The sequence below is a fragment of the Eschscholzia californica genome, unplaced genomic scaffold, assembly GCF_041429995.1.
Source record: "Eschscholzia californica isolate CP2 unplaced genomic scaffold, dmEscCali1.0.p SCAF_5, whole genome shotgun sequence".
In the NCBI taxonomy this organism is placed as follows: domain Eukaryota; kingdom Viridiplantae; phylum Streptophyta; class Magnoliopsida; order Ranunculales; family Papaveraceae; genus Eschscholzia; species Eschscholzia californica.
In genome coordinates, this window is record NW_028238472.1 from 26,561,664 (window position 1) to 26,579,169 (window position 17,506).

At 38.4% G+C, this 17,506-nt stretch overlaps 3 protein-coding genes and 1 long non-coding RNA gene across 4 annotated transcripts in view; 2 read left to right on the forward strand and 2 right to left on the reverse strand.

The window, feature by feature from the left end:
• The window catches only part of LOC147538028 (uncharacterized), a 199,868-nt gene that overhangs the window by 30,883 nt on the left and 151,479 nt on the right, over window positions 1-17,506 (reverse strand). The gene's annotated exons all lie outside the window — the stretch shown is intronic.
• On the forward strand, window positions 66-9,282 carry LOC147538029 (Chaperone DnaJ-domain superfamily protein). Its single transcript, XM_086640419.1, has 5 exons — window positions 66-678; window positions 5,790-6,671; window positions 7,185-7,270; window positions 7,483-7,620; window positions 7,844-9,282. Exons 1-5 carry the CDS (start codon window positions 421-423, stop codon window positions 7,986-7,988), a joined length of 1,509 nt encoding a protein of 502 aa, XP_086496545.1. The 5' UTR covers window positions 66-420; the 3' UTR covers window positions 7,989-9,282.
• CGLD27 (DUF1230 family protein (DUF1230)) lies at window positions 9,604-14,176 on the reverse strand. Its single transcript, XM_086640422.1, has 7 exons — window positions 13,862-14,176; window positions 13,601-13,753; window positions 13,079-13,156; window positions 12,062-12,157; window positions 10,816-10,851; window positions 10,019-10,200; window positions 9,604-9,926 (listed from the first exon to the last, which is right to left on the reverse strand). Exons 1-7 carry the CDS (start codon window positions 14,087-14,089, stop codon window positions 9,764-9,766), a joined length of 936 nt encoding a protein of 311 aa, XP_086496548.1. The 5' UTR covers window positions 14,090-14,176; the 3' UTR covers window positions 9,604-9,763.
• LOC147538031 (uncharacterized) lies at window positions 10,200-14,309 on the forward strand. The gene is made up of 2 exons (XR_015225207.1): window positions 10,200-11,657; window positions 13,338-14,309. It is a non-coding gene; the product is annotated as an uncharacterized LOC147538031 (long non-coding RNA).

Genomic DNA, 17,506 nt, shown 5'->3' on the forward strand with positions numbered 1-17,506 from the left:
CGTTATCCTAACTGATAAATTGAACGCATTGTTACTTTGGTCGAAGGACACCTCCTTCAGACCTTACGGATATATCCTTCAGAAAAAAAGGGTTGGGTTTGAATCTAAAGAGAAGAGGAAGTCCAAAGGAAATTGTAGAGAACAAGCTTTATCATACTCGGCACCTTCTTCGAGGAATTTTAGCATCGAACAAGTCCAGTTGTTCATCTTAATCATCTATACTTTTTGCCTGAATTTAAGGAACGCCATGTGAAAGAGGCATTTGGGTCAAGAGTTTGCGACAGTAGCATTTGGGTCAAGAGTTTGCGAAATAACCTTTTAAGTTATCTTCCTAAATCCTTCGTCTCCCTCTTTCTTTCTCCCAAACTGGTGTAAACTAGCTCCAGTTTTCAACTTCTTTGCTCCAAAATCCAAGTCATAATGGCGTTCTACTCTAGAAAAGCAGAAAATTTAATAGCGTTTACAATTAACAAACGCTGGATCAATACGAATTCTGCCGCAAACGATTTCGCGGGAGAAAACGCCTACGACATTTTAGGGGTTTCAGAAACCAGCACCTTCGGTGAAATCAAAGCATCTTTCTATAAATTGGCCAAAGAAACTCACCCTGATCTTGTAGGCTCGTCATCGGATTCAAATTCATCTGAACGATTCGTTCAAGTTCTTGCAGCTTACGAGGTATTTTTGCGTAAACATTTTACTTCTTTCAGTTATATCTGGTTCTCCAAGAGTTGATCATATTATCTGGTTTTTCTGGATTCGGTTGAACTTTTTGTACTAAACTACATGGAATAGTTTTACTAGGAACTACTACACTTTAAGACTTTAAAATTGAGTTTTGGATTAAGTGGGTAAAGAGTCTAAAAGATCAATAACAAGTCCACTATCGGTTATACTAGGGTTTAGTTCTTGAACTTGAAATAGAAATTAGTTTAGTTTTAAATGTTTCTTTTTTTCTTCTTTTTTTTTTCTTTTTATTTTTTTAAGATGGAGGAATAAATCAGTAAATCAAGAATGGAGCACAAAAATAACTATTGTGTACGTACATTCTTTTGCCGAATGTTGACACTACTGGCATGTCTGACATCCACTCATTGTGTGTCATCAAAATTTTGTAAAGGGATATTTAGCATTAGGGTCAAAGAAAAGTATCGACAGCATTTGGGTCAAGAGTTTGTCCGTTATAGGGTCTGGGTCACAGACTAACTGTTGACCCAGTTGACTAGAGACGGTCGTTAACAATCGTTTGTTTGTGACCCAAACACTAATGTCGGTACTTTTTTATCGACCCTAACGCTAACTTTACCTTTTAATCATTGGAAGTTAATATGGGCGGCTTAAGAGAAATTAGTGAAAGATGCATGGATTTCAGGGGTGTTAGCAACGGTCACTCCAATGGATCTACTGCAGAGCATAGACCCCTTCAACGTATCAAGGAAATAGTCCTAAGAACTCGGCATATGAGATTCTCAGAGGGCAATTGTATCAAACACTCGGAAAGAAAATTAAGTCCATGTGATATTTGTGAAAAACATTTTGGAAAGTATAGAGAGTTCCACGATAAGAAAGATGAGTGTCATGAGAACAAAAAGATAGTGATCTAGAGAACTTGTAGGGAAAAGAATCTCATATTTCGAGAAACTGGTACAACTGATTTTCTGAGTGGAAAGACGCAACGATTCGATGGCGCGCATTAAGTGCAGAACAAAACATGTTCCCGATATGATCGACATATCGATCCCAATGAACATTTATGTTTATGAACTACATTGTAGTTTTGTTAGATTGATCAATATGTTTTTATTTTGGCATTATAATTTACTTTGAGATACTTAGTGTTAGGGTCAACGTAAAGTACCGACATTAGCATTTAGGTCACAAACTAACGATTGTTAACGAGTGTCTCAAGTCAACCGGGTCAACGGTTCGTCTGTGACCCAGACCCTATAACGGACAAACTCTTGACCCAAATGCTAATGTCGGTGCTTTTCTTTGACCCAAACACTAAATATCCATTTTGTAAACATGTTGGAATCTAAAGCCTTTTCCTTGGTGACTTTTTTTATACATTGCAAGCGCTCTTTGTAACTGAAATAAACAAAATTTATTTTACGTTTATATTATGAAGTGAAGATAGAAATAAAGGACTTAAAAGTTTGAATTATTACCCGGTCATAATCGTTTTCCCCGCTTTTTGGAACTTTATTTACTAGCTTCAAAGTAGAGGTAAAACTTTGACAGTCAGAGTTTATCGCACTGAAACGAGATTTACAACTCCTGAGTGTGCGTTTATATTTTGCATGCGCATTATATTCATCCGTTATTTTTTGCCAGAATACTTTATATTTCTAACAATTTCCGACAACCGCATCAAATGTGATTTTCAAATAAGAATTAACAAGTAAAATATCTTCATCTTGTTTATACGATTCCTGTTTAGTTATCTTGGTGGAAGTCGTGACTTCTTGCCCACAAGAATCATCAAAAGTTTCATCATCATCATCCCTTAAATGGGCCGCAGAAAACCAGGAGACAACATCTCCATAAAACTTTCGCTGAACATTTTGTTAACATCTCGAGGATCCATTATAGGAAGATCCAATTTAAAGTTTGAATGAGAAATATAGAAAGAATTTGAAAGAGATTAGAGAGAAAGAAATTGAAAGAGATAAAAATTTTTAGAGTGGGATGAAGAAAGAATGGGTTCAACCCCTATTTATAGGGGTTGAACCCATTTTTAGCCGTTGGATTTGCTCCAATGGCTAGGATCAACCCCAACATGACCGTTGGGATGTCCCAACAGTCATGTTGGGGACTTCGGTCGACCCTAATCTTAGGGTCGGCTGAAGTGGTCGGTTGGGGCCCCAACCGAATGGGATTGGAGTGCCCGGCTGAGGCCGAAAATTCAATTAGGGTCGGCGGAAGTGGTTGTTTGGGGCTCAGCCCCAACCCAGTGGGATTGGAGTGCCCGGCTGAGGCCGAAAATTTGAATTTTCTGCCTCAGCCGGGCGCAAGTTAATTTTTGGCCTCAGCCGGGCGCAGGTTGGAGATGTTTTTTTTTTGAAACGTTTGAATTAATTAGAAAAAGAGAGAATGCACAAAAGAATTGGAGAGTTCACATAGGGAAGATGTTACTTCATGATATCCTCCCAATTAGAAATGAAATCAAGATATGACAAGTTCCTATAAGACCACAAATTCCTACTCCAGTGAAAAAGTAAACCAATGACGTCTTCCACTTCCACAACCAGACTTTTGGTCGAGTCTTTAAAAATGCCCTCGTTTCTAGCTTTCCAGATATACCAACATATCGCCTGAGGGATTAGCACCCAGATATCTTTTCTAGTCTTTCTGTGAGAAGCCCCTATCCAAAGATCCAACAGCAATGGCAATGTCTTGGGTCAACACCATTAACCTCCAAACCGAGGCAATGAAAAAGTTCCAGAGCTTCCAAGCCTCCCAACAATGAATAAATAGATGACTAATCGATTCTCCATTAGTCATACATCTAGCACACCAATTAGTAAGTTGCATCCCACGCCTTTGGAAGTTGTCCATCGTAGGTAACTTACCAAGTACTGCTGCCCAAGTAACGAAACTGACTCTAGGAGGAATGGTGGGAGACCAAATGGACTTGAAATCAAACTCAGCCCTTGCACTCGAGGCATGCGACCTAAATCTCCGATAGCAGTTCTTCACAGTAAGAACATCTTTTTCTTGTAAAACCCAAGATCTGGCATCTTCTGACTCCATAGAAGGCTTGAAAAGTCCAAGCTGGTCCAGCAGGTTGGAGTAAATCACTACTTCCCAATCATTAAGATGCCTTCTAGTCTGAGTCACCCAAACTCCTCGAACCCAATCATACGACTTGTGCAACAGAGATATTTCTGAACGCAACACAAAATAAATGGCTGGGAACCTGTCTTTAAGAGGTAGTTGGTGGCACCATATGTCATGCCAAAAATTGATGTTGATACCATTCCCAAGCTTCCATTTTGTAATCCTCTCGAACTCTTTAGCATTACCAGCAATCCCAAACTCTTCAGCATTACCAGCAATCCCTTTCCAGACGCCACACCCGTAGGATGTTTTGATACGTTTGTGATCCCAACCACCTTGCACCATCCCAAATTTCTCCACTATAATGTTTCTCCACAGAGCCGTCTTTTCGTTTGCTAGCCTCCATAACCATTTCGACAGAAGAGCTTTGTTCATGTTCTTCAGGTTCTTACTGCCTAAACCATTTCAAATTTCTCCACTATAATGTTTCTCCACAGAGCCGTCTTTTCGTTTGTTAGCCTCCATAACCATTTCGACAGAAGAGCTTTGTTCATGTTCTTCAGGTTCTTACTGCCCCCTTCCTTCAATTCCTTACAAATAAGATCCCGAGCCACCCAATGAATTCTCTTTATATCTTCTTTGTCATGCCATAATAAGTCACATTTTTTTGTCTATAGCCTTGAGGACCGAGCAAGGGATGCTGCATAAGGATAAGAAGTAAAGAAGGAGAGCTGAGAGTACTGACTTGATCAAAGTTAGCTTACCTCCCCTAGACAAAGTTCTGGCCTTCCAAGTAGACAACCTCTTGTTAACTTTCTCTACCACCGGGTCCCATAGAGTTTTACACTTATAAGACTGGCCCATAGGAAGTCCCAAGTAACTAGTGGGGCAACTTGCCTTTTGAACAACCAATTACCTCAGTCTTGGCAGCCACACTTTCGATCTTGGATGGCAGGAAAAATCATTGATTTAGAATAGTTCACCTTAAGGCCGGATGCTAATTCAAACCAAATGAGAATGTCCTTTAGTTTCCCCAGTTGGATAGTAGAGTCATCTAAGAAAAACAAAGTGTCATCCGCAAATTGAAGATGGTTGACAGCCACACCATCCTCCTTAACCTTGAAGCCCTGGATCCAATTCCTCTCTTCAGCAACTCTAAGGCAATGAATAAGCACCTCAGCAACTAAAAGAAACAAGAGAGGGGACAGAAGGTCCCCTTGTCGAATTTCTCTTGAGCTGTGAAACGGCCTAGTGGGGTTCCCGTTCACCATAATAGAGAAGGATACCGAGCTAACACACCCAAATATCCACGACCTCCATTTATAGCCAAAACCCATTCTCTCCATAACCTGATACAGGAAGTCCCATGCCACTCTGTCATACGCTTTTTCCAGATCCACCTTAACAATGAGGCCTTGTGTACCAGTCCTTCTCGAGTCAATCAACTCATTGGACACCATATAGAATTTGCCTCCCAGCTACAAAAGCACCTTGCAAAGGAGACATGAGATCATCCAATACAGTCTTGAGCCTCGAAGCTAACACTTTAGAGACAATCTTGTAAACTCCACTTACTAAGCTGATTGGTCTGAAATCAGATAAGATGGCAGCGTTCTCCTTCTTGGGTAATAAAACTATGAATGTGTAATTAAGTCTCCAGTCCATTCTAGCTGTGTCAACGAACTCCTGAACCGTCATCATGAACTCCATTTTGATAATATCCCAACATTTGATGAAGAAGCTGATAGGGAGCCCATTTGGCCATGGGGCTTTATCACCAGCAAGATCCTTCATATCCCTAACGACCTCATCTTCACTAATTTCTGCCTCCAAATAATTTGGTCTAATGTTGTTATTAATTTGTGAACATGCTTCAGTATCTTTTAATTTGAGATGAGATGTTCATTTGGAAACTTCATTTGTCGATGTGTGTTTGTAACTCTGGCTTACTAAAAGCTCCTCTAATTCATTAAAGAATAACAAAAAATTGTCTGTCTGATGTGTGGTAGATTCTGTCAGATTCGGCGAAAAGGGCTTACTATGACGAGTATCTGGTCTCTCAGAGAACGGTTACGCAGAAATGTTCAAGACAAGGTTCACCCATGCACATATATGTGTCACATATTGCAGTATCTAGGAAGATGGAAGTTGTTGAATGGCTAAGATGGTATAGATACGCTATCAATGATATTGTCTCGCATGAGAAGGTGGTGGTTGGCTCAGGTTATTTCGATGTACTAGAGGGGGAATTTTATTCAGCTGTACGTGCCGCTTATTATGGACCTACAATTGAATCCATGGATTATCTTCCTGATTGTTTTGAAGCTGAGGAGAGATCTACATGCGAAACACCTAACGTGCTTCACTTGGTTTCAGGACGCGATCTTTTTGGAATTGTATGCGTAGCTAATAAGCTTCCTCAATTATCACAAGCATGCTATCAAAAGTTAAAGTCTTCTGCAGCTGTTAGCTGCAGCATGACGGAGTCTGTTAAGGAGAAAAGAATCGGCATGAGCTCTGAATCGATGGATAATACGGAGACCCCACAGATGCCAATTCAGCAACCTAGGGATAGTACATCAGATACTTATAAAGATTTAGAATTGCATATTTCCGGAAATGTTGTTGCGATGGCTACAAGAATCCCACCTAAAAGTTGTTGTGATGGAATCCGAAATGAAGACAATGAAGACCATATACATGTTTTTCTCAGTTCGCAAGAGTGTCCAGTGTATGCTAGGACGGGGTTATCCATGAGCCCGTCTTCTGCATCAAGGATTCTATTGGGAACAATAGCCGGATTAGGAACTACATCAGAAGAAGGATCTTGCTCTGTCTATAATAATAGTGGCACACAAACTCATGTGGTTATGAAACACAGAACTCTGCTGGTTTGTATTACCTAACTTAAAATCTTTTCCCTGACATTCGACTCCTGTTCGATAATATGCCCAAATTAGGTATTTGTAGTAGAAAGTGATGATTCCATTGGTCCTTTACACACTTCTTGCGGAAGTTCCTCAACTGCCTAGTGGCTTATTACATTGTACAACCAATCAGATGCAGTATAAAGATTTGTTGATAGAAGCAGAACTTATCCAGTCTTAGACCCAGTTTCAGCACCTCTCTTGTTATTGATTCTAGTTCTTTTGATTTACATGTAAATGCATTTAAATACTTTACGGATAAAGGGATCTGCTTATGCTTAGTTTCAGTACAATGGAGTTATAATGACATTGACTACTCTCCAACAGACTGATATTACTATATTAGTTGGACTTAAATTACAGTGAAAGGTTCTAACTAATGGATCACTGCTGTTGCCATGTTATTGTTTAAGACTCACTATTTGTTTATTTTATTTATCTCACTTCCAATGATGCTTCAACTGAAATGGATGTCAGGTGAAGCACATGCATTGGTATCAATATGGAAATGAAGTTTCTGCTTGTGAATGTAGATGTAGCAGAGCCCGTTTACCATCTAGCAAGTAAGCATTTTCCTGGTTACCAATTGTATATACATTATCGCCTACTCAGTATACATCTGATTTGGTTTTCTTGTTTTGTACATGTCATTGGAGTATTGAAAATTTCAGTGGTCAATCCTTGTTTCTCAACCTGAAATTGATATGTCAAATTCATTTTACAGTCTGCTTGATACCCAGAAACCTATATGAAGTATTTGTACGTATTTATGCAGGTTTTGGCTATTTGAGCCCCGTAGTCACCTGCACGATATTGGAGGTTGGTACATTGAAACATTTGGTCGAGATAAAAGAGGCAGAACAGTACCATCACAGAGGCAGTGGGACAGCTCTGATCCAATTGATCAGCCTGAGTAAGTTAACATCTCCATGTTTTGATAGATCGTTAAAAAAAACCCACAATCGCAGTCCTAATTGAACACTACATACACTCTTTAAGAATATATCCTTCTTCGAGATGAAAAATCAAAAGTTCAAGGATGCAGTATCTCTCTATGTCATATTGAAACTTTAGTCAGTGGTGATTACCCAGTACCCACAAAAAGCTGCAATGGTGATGTTCCATGCTTTATACAGGAGACTCCACCCAGCAATGTACTTGCTAGCTATGGCATATAGAACTCTAGACCTTGAAGAAGCAAAAAGAAGGAAACAAACAATTAAAGATATTGTCGAAGCAAAAGTGTTTAACATTCTCCGTTGGTGCAAGAAACTTGTGTGAAAACAATATGGTGAGTCTGTGCAGCAGTGGAGAAAGAACTGCAGCAAGCAAGCATATGGATGTGCAGTTTGGAGAGGGATTTGTAACAAAGTTGAAGAATTTAACAACCTTAGTAAGTGGAAACTAGGCAATGGAAACAATATCAGATTCGATTCAGAGACGGAGGCTTTGTGGAAGAAAATCATCTCAGAGAAGTATGGTGAGTCTGTGCAGGAGTGGAGAAAGAACTGCAGAAAGCAAGCATATGGATGTGCAGTTTGGAGACGGATTTTTAACAAAGTTGAAGAATTTAACAACCTTACGAAGTGGAAACTAGGCAATGGAAACAATATCAGATTCTGGGAGGATGTATGGTGCCAACCTATCAGCTTCAGGGAGAGATTTCTAGCAATATATAGTATTTCCTGCCAACAAGAGGCTATGGTGTCCCAGATTAGTCAGATAGACAGTTGGGACTTAACCCTCAGAAGAAACCTAAACGATTGGGAGATCCCCATTTATGTGCATCTGATGGAGATTCTGAATAATAGCAAACCTAATGAGGACCATGACAGCAAAGTATGGAAATCAGGTGAAGTGCGAGAAATATCTGTCAAGAACCTTTATTTGAGACTCACTAGCAATGATGAGGAGCCCCAGGAGTAACCATATAAGATGTACTGGAGTAAAAACATCCCAACCAGGGTGAGCATCACTATCTGGGCAGCTTGTCTACAAAAACTCCCAACAATCGAGCACCTCAAAAGGAGGAGTTTTCAATTGGAAAGCCGGTGTGTGATGTGCATGGAAGAGGAGGAATCCTCAAATCACTTATTCTTACACTGTCCTGTAGCTGATCGCATTTGGAATTATTTCGTCAAAGCTGCAAATGTTTCATGGTGCAAGCCGAGAAGCATCCAAGAAGCCATGGAGCAATGAGACACATCAGGAAGAAGAAAAGAAAAAAGCACGTGTAGAACATGATCCCGGCGGCCATAGTTTGGTGTATTTGGAAAGAGAGGAACAACAACATTTTCAAGGACAAGCAGTTAGATTATAATATTAAGGAGGATGAGGTCAAAAGGAATGTTATACCTTTGGAGTAGGAGAATGAAATCTGTCATGTCAGTTTCTTTCTTTGATTTTGTTTTCATCTGGAAGGATAGCATTATGCAATATAAGCTTCCTCCCCTTGTATAGTTTCCCCCCTTTCTTATTAATTCAAATGATTTAAAAAACTTGTGTGAAGACAATACAGAGTTGGCTCCTTGTGAAGGAGAGAGTGAAATTGCAAGGAACTGTTCCTTCCACCTAATATCAGCATCCCAAAAGGTTGTGTTTCGAATATCTAGGACCGGGACTTCTAATTAGGGCTTCTTAGAAGGAGTCCCGCATAGGTAAGAATATGCTTTTTAAGTTGGGTATTCAATGCTTTCAGTATTTTATGTTTTAGTACAGAGTAAACAACTGTTTCAGGCATTGCATGACTTGCTTCTATTTGGTCTGGGGATTGTGGCCATGTATTATCTGATGCCCCGATGAGAAGCCCATATCATGTTCTATAGATTAATTTCATTGCATTTCAATGAAATCTTGTTGTTTTCTTTCTCTCTAGTTTTTTTGTTCTTCTGCAATCTTTTTCTGTTTCTGTGATTTCATTAAATGTAACTTTTACCTGATGTTTCTAGTAACAGAGCATTATAGTTGATCTTCAATATGTTTTCTATAGTTAATTTTATTACATTCAGTGAAAATCTTATTATTATTCTTGACGAAAAAAATATCTATCTTCTGCCTTAGTTAAGTAGATCCTCCCATTTGCAGTACTGTCCACCTGCCAATGCACGGTAAAACCTATCTCTGCAGTAGACTGGCCTACCATCTGCAGCCTTTGCAGCAGCTGCAGCTAGATCATCATCACCCTTCACGTCTATTGGCAATCTTAGCAAATCTTCCCTTCTAAGGTTTCCACGATAGAGAAAACAAAAATATATATTAACTAGTAGGAGATTCGAAGAGTTTAACAAATAGACTACCATTTAGTTTGTTACCTTATATTGGATTTCGCAGTGAGCTCGGAAGGTGCACTTTTCAAGTGGTTCTGTTTTGTAGCGAAGCTTGTCTGAAGGAAATCTTGCACCGGCGTGGCAAAGGTGAACAAAAATACGGATGACACGAGCAGGGCGCCTGTGCCTACTAGTGTTTGTTTCAGCAACTTGATTACTGGTTTTACCTTAATGAATAGCAGAACTTCAGTCACCATCTCTTTTTCACATCCTTAAATATTAATTAAACAACGGAAAAATTGATAAACAAAAAAACAAACTTAAGAAGAACAGAGTATGACTTCGTTCATCCTATAAAATGTTGAATAAAACTATTTTAAGCCTAAAGAGGCTGTTTGTTTTGATAGTAGACAGCATGGAACAACAGTTTAGGTGTAGTCAGTATCATGAGTATTTTTTGTATGATAATATGTTAAACTCTTACTGTAGTCACATTCCTGACTTTTGTATATACTTACATACATATGTATTTGTTTGATAGAGCCGTAACATGAAATGATTTCTAGAAAAGCTTAATCGGAGGTAGGCTTTTTTGTGCCAATGTACTCAAATTTGCCTTGTAGCCTGAAGAAACTAACCTGTATCGTTCCAAGTATAACTCGATACTTGCAACTTATCTATGAAGTTTGAATAGACTTATGTATCCAATATTAAGTAAACTATACCTTGTTACTTGTAAGTAAAACAATTAGCACATATGCCAATCTCTTCCAAGAAATAAGACAATCCTAGGGTATAACTCAAGCGCATAAGAAATGTTAAATCATGAACTTCATGAATACCTTATAAGAGCCCAAAAGCCTGTCTCGAGCCAAAACCTGTAATGGAGAAAATGCATTTTCTTAGTGAGAACCTCAAGGGATCTGATTGAGCACATTTGTATGGCAATAGGAAAGATCAAGTAGAACCAATAATGAGAATTCGTAACAGACTCTACTTATGGATTAAAGTTTGAATGAACTTTAATCATCATTGGGGATGATAGTAGCTTTAAACATCACTTCAGACATGACCACATTCTTCTTTTAGTCCAAGTGGTTCTGTAGATTAGCAAGTAGACTAGTTATGATTTGAAATTAAAATGATTAATTTTCTTTTCGTGACAATCAGCCAAATTTATCTATCTGTTTAAATTTTAGCGCTTGGATGGTGAAGGTTGGTTAACTGGTAATAGCTCATCTAATTGATACACAAGTTGGTCTTGGTTCTCCAGCCGCTCACTTTTGTTCTCCTCTGCGCATCTCCAAATTATAGACACGTACTGATGCATACAAGTAAATATAGGACAAAACTTATGCAACCTTCTCAGCTAGGCCACGCTTTTCTTCTGAGTTCTCACTTCTCATATCTTTTCGTTTGTCATGAAATCTGGTTACTTGTTTGACTAAATTTTCTGTGTAGTAGCTAGATTTATATTTGGCACTTCTCTTGGTAATTCCCTTGGAATGTAGATCTTTAGTTTTGCTTACTAAGATCAATGTCTCCATGATGACAACTAATGTGCATCGTAATTCGTAGTGGACCATTGAAAGTTTTCATAACAACTTTACTCTGCCTTTGACCTTGTTTAGGGATGAAACGATTCTGAGGAGGTGAAGGCAAGTTGAAGTTTAAAATAGAGCAGGTAATCATCTACCTGATTACAGATCAAAGTTGTATGTTTACTTGTTAGAAATATAAACTTTTATATGATTATGCATTAATCTGGCTGCACTACAATGAATTTGAATGTGTAAACTGGGCATTAAGGATCTTGGTAACTGATACTGTTACGATGTGTCAGATAGTGTGAACGGTGAAACTTAAAATATAGGGTGTTTCTTCTCCAAGGTCTTAGGTCTTATGTCCGTTATACACGAAAGATGTTAGTATAAAGTGGTATTCTATGATGCTAACTATATTGTGTGCAAGCATACACAAGATATACATACAAAATATCAATTTCTGATGTGGAAAAACTCCTGACCCTATTGCACAGTTTAAGTTTTGTCATGCAGAAGAGATAGGGTTTTAGACACGAGAACTAACCTCTGGTGGCTTTACCCACATTTGTCCATCATACCATCCTGTCTCTTCATAGGGTACAACTGCTGATAAAAGTCTTTCGCCGACGTAACTCCAACCCTGCAATATAACCAACCCCTACTTCAGGGCTTTTAACGAAACAATGATGGAATTATTCACTTGCTCCGATAGTGAAGGAAATGAAGACCACTAGGAATCTAGGATAACCGTGGGGTTTGAAGGTGTAGGGAGAAATATTATAACACATGGTGGTCAGAAATAGCTCTAACATGTTTCGTCCTCGTTAAATGCAAGGAATGAAGTTTCGGTTTCGGTGGAAATTTCGGTCGGTCCAAAAGTGGAAACGTTTCGTAGAAATGTTTCGGTCAGTGTGAAAATCTTACAAATCTACAGAAATGATAGAAATATGATGCAATTATGTATAACAAGATTATTAAACCATAATGAAACATAAAAATGATGTTTAACATTATCTATTAGTTTGAGGGAGTATTAACAATTACACAGTTACTTCCGGGGGTAAATTGAATAATTTTTTGGCTATAACACCCAAAAGATAACATTCTTACTGATATCAATTAACAAACTATGTTAGTTTGAGAAGGTATCGTCAATTACACAGTCATGTCAATTACACAGTCATATTACAGGTGTTACTAAGATAAAATCAATTTAGACAGTTAAGTCAAGGCGTAAATCATTCAAATAGATTTAAAAACCATGGAAAACATAACATAAAAATCAAGAGAGATCTAAGAGAAATGAAGATGAAAAAGACGAATAAATGGATATGTTTCTAGTATTAGTTTCTCCGGTTTTTTTGCTAGATTTCTACTATGTCGGTCGAAATTTCCATCATGTCGGTGGAAATTCCGGGAAGTAAATATCTATATTGGCAATATACCTGTGGCTTAACAAGTTTGTGTCCCTTTTCGGGTGAAAAATACCTCATTGCGAACTTTTCATAGGAGATAACACATGTAAACTTATACGGAAACAGTAATATGATTACGAGCATACCAAGTATATCCTCAGGACAACTAGTGACACCAAAAAAAGAGTTCCAGTTCCAGCAGCTAGTGCAAATCTTAGAGGTTCCTGCAATTGTATAAGAAGTAATTTAGTAAATCTGCAATTATGAAAATAAATCCCGTCTTCCTGGTAACAATCTCGTCATTTATATGTGGCACTCTGACTGTGGGAGGTACCATCTGTATATGCTCTCCCCTTTCCTGTTTTCACTCTTAAAGATGAATAATTAACATCTATGACCTTTCAGTCCTAAGGAGCTTGTACCTATGGAATCTATGGTATCCAGTCCTCAGGGGAGCCAGGATCTGATGTCGAGAAATCAGTTACTAACGAATTGAGTTTGCGGCCGTAAGCTAGAGCACCATGCCAGCATTGAGGTCGAATTCTTTTAAAACTAAGTTTGTGATTAAGAACTCTTCATTTCCATTATATATATATATATATATATATATATATATATTATGTTACGGAAATCTAATTTTAAGTGGAGCATTATTCAGTTAAGCTTACCTTGGAAGGGTCGAAACTTGCAGCTGCAATTGGGGCACCCAAAACTGTGAAGGTGATCAACCAGAGCTTTCCTAGACGTACGAAAAACGATCGTGGACTAAGTTCGCCCCAAGAATATAATGGTTCATTTTTAAGAGATGAGTATTCATTTACCTGTTATCAAAGCCAAGATCAAAAGCATGAACACAATAATATAAAGAACATGATGCAGAACTTCGAGATTGAGGTTATCAAATATATACAAGTTCACGAAATACACACCGGTCTTTGCTCAAAAGGAACTTCAATTTCTATATCTGGTTCCCAGTTTCTTCCGGTAAATCCACTTGCACCTCCATTTGTCTCGTCTCTCAACGCCTTGACCTGAAATGAGTGCGGAAATGGTAACCGGCTTCTCTGGAGTATCCAAGAACCACAGTTGTGGAATAACATTGTTTGTTGCCTGCCAGTGGCGACCTGCGGACTACAGGCAGCATTCAGTCTAAGCATCTCTGTGTTTTCTGTGTTAAAGAGGAGAAAAAAGCAAAAGAGTTTGAAATTCTATTTATATTTTGGAAGTTGAAGCATTTTCTGCTTTTTTTTTTTGTAGTGGAGAGAAGTATTTTTATAATGAAATAATGAGATTATCCAATTGTTAAAAAAGGGGATTTTATAACCTTTAATTTTTTTGTGGTTGTAATTCAGCAAGGGGGAGTGGTTAGGGACTTTACTTCGTTAAGTGTTTTGTGTGGGTAACTCGTGCAGCTGCTGGGTGTTGCGTGTGTATTTGTATTATCTTATGGCGAGTTTTTTTTAAGGAATTATCTTATGGCGAGTTGAGGGATTGTATTTGTCACCATTCCAGCCTTCAAGGGGACCGAGCAAATAGAAAAGGCTGATGCTTTGGGGGCATAAAGAAAGTCTCCTTACATAAAGACTTCGATCAACAAAATTTTATCTAGGGAACATCTTCATTTCGGGTCTAAAAATTGACATATCCTCGTTTTTCTTCTTTCTCTCTTCTCTCTCCCCTTTCTCTCTCTCTCACTCATGTTGCTCTCGTTTTCTCTCTCTCTAACTCTCTATCTCTCTCTCTCAATCTCCCTCTCTCTCCCTTCCTCCCTCTCTCTCTCCCTCCCTCTCTCTCTCTCTCTCTCTCTCTCTCTCTCTCTCTCTCTCTCTCTCTCTCCCTCTTTCTTTCCTTTTTGTTGCCTCTCTCTTGATTGAGCAGGAAGCGAGAATGAGAGAAAGAGAGAGACATCTATTATACAAAACACAACGTTTTGTGCTGACTGGGACAAACATTAGGATAAATCTAACTGTCCGTTGTGTTTTTTTCTCGGATATTAGCCATGAGATCTCTTACCCACCTAAATAAAACACAATTCATTCACCACTTGATTTAAGAAAGTAAACAACACAATGAATCTAGACCGTCAAAACTCAAAACCCCTTCATTTAATTTTTTTAATCAACGACCAAATTTAAATAACTCTCTCTCTCCCTCCATTTACCACCAACATTACTTCTTGTATCCCTGAAACGTCCAAACCCCTTAAACAAAATTAAAGATAGAGAAAAGGAGTTACGCAGAGAAAATATCAGTTGAAGAGAGATACGAGAGATCCTCGAGAGAGAAAGAAGAAGAGGAACAGTTCGATTTTATTATTTCATAGGTGGAGAGATCCTCTCGAGAGAAGGAAGAAGAAGAGGAACATTTTTTTATTATTTCATAGGTGGAGAGAACCAAAAGAATTTCTGCTACTGACTCGTTTCGAGGCTCAATGGATCCAAATGAATTGAAAAATCTCTACATCTCTATCTGAATTGAATATCTTCAACTTCTTCCTCACTTTCTCTATGCGCACAAATTCTCTTAACATTTAAGGGTTTTTGTTTTTGTTTTCACCGAACCGTTATGACTTTTGTTATAAGATAATGATTCGGTACTTTAACTATCTGATTCATGTTATGGTTATTCATTTAATAATCTCTTCTTGTATTTGCTTAATTCTTTTTTTCCATTTCAGAGCACCAGGTATTTTGTACAAATAGCATTTGCTTCCTGCCTGCAGGTAGATTTTTTTTTCTATACTTTGTGGTTTGTGTAGAAGGGTAAAATTCTGAATTTAGGTTTTTAGTGCCACCTGAAATTTGACCAATAGGAGGAGCTAGATTCTACATCTTACGTTGATTTTAATGGCAGAGTTGGAATGCTCAAATACGTATGTTAGTGCGATATGTTTATTTGTTTGGTTAACTTTCTTTGATGCAGATCCAATTTCTCTTTGGTTATTGTTGGAGAATTTTTTTTGATGATGCATAAAATGTCCAGACGTTGACTAACGTCTGAAGAGTCAAGATCAGACCTGAAGTCCATTGAGTCAACTCGGCTTAAGGTAGCAAGGCGGCTGAGCCCCTGATGGTACATCGAATACTCCCTTACCTGGGAGGTCGCCCAGAAGAAACCAGTTCTGCAAAACGCCCTCGGCACGGACATATCAGCCCTGGGGTCTTCAAATGAGTAAGGGATTCCGCACAGGTTCGACCAGTGTCTTACGCCCAGAACTGGGGAGGTAGCAGCGCCAAGCAACTTACCGATTTAATCCCGAAACTTCTAGAAAGATCTCAATTGGCCACACATCTCAAAGTGTTTAAGCCAGTTTGGACTCCATGTATCTGAAGGAGGAAACTTCTCCTTCAGAGTCTATCACTTCGGCAAGATATCTACGAAAGATCCTTAAACTTAGGAACTTTCGCTTATCAAAGATCCGAGATAGACTCTAAAAGAAACCCTAGATACTTGATGGGTCATGAAAATGTCCCATCTTAGTCGTTTAATTTAGTCGAGTTAGTTCGTTTCGAGCCTTTATTATAATGAAATGGTTGGTTTTCTTGATTAGGTGTCTTTTGCAGAGTTAGGTGTGAAAAATGGTTTAAAATGAGAAAAAGATACACGGAGGGTATTTTGGTCATTTGGAGTCAAGGGTATTCTGGGAAATTTGTCCAAGGTCAGTGACGAGTGAAAAGTAGAGTCCGAGACGAGCTCGTAGGAGAAAACGGAAGTCAATTCGGAGTCCGGAAGAGTGAGATATGCATAGTCAAAGTTGGAGTCAAACAATGTAGTCTGGTGGGACACTATTGTGCACCATTCGGCTGGTGGGACACAACCAGGTGACGTGGCACATCCTGAATGCACCCAACAGACAGCAGCATGTGGTCCCCCTTTTCACTTTTAAGCCCTCCAGAAATTACTTTTATGCCCCTCCTTTTTGTCTAACTTTATGTTCAACCAATAAGAAATCATTTCTTGAGTAGAAAGCAACCCTAACTTCCTATTTTAACCCTCTTTCTCCCATTTAACTCCTAAAACCCTAGCCATCAACCCATCTATAAATAAATCTCTACCTCTTTCATTTCTCTCTAGACTTGAAAACCCACTCAATCCCTCTCCTCTTTTAGTCTCCCTTTCTCTCTACCTCTTCTAAACTAAAAAACCCTAGCCTCCATTATTTTCTTTTACCACCCATTCCATCATAATTTCTTTCCAATTTCTCTCTTCTTTTCTAATTTCTTTCTACATCTAATTTCTTCCTTTTCCTTCTTTCTCTTATTTGGGTGACAATGAAATAGCTATTACTTGGATTTCTTGGAGTAAAATTCTTGAGCACAAATGGAGCAAATCTTGGATAAAATGGAGATACATGGGAATATGGATTTTGAACATTCTTGGTGATTTCTTTCCATTAATTTCTTAGTATTTTCATTTATTTTACAATGTCAATGAATGTTACTCTAGATTTCATGTATAGTTAACTTAGCAATCTAAGGTTGTGAATGAAACCCATTTTGGATCTTTGTAACACTTGTTCTTGATTAATTAAAATCCCTTGATGTGCTTTAATGTCTATTGATTGTTTATCTATA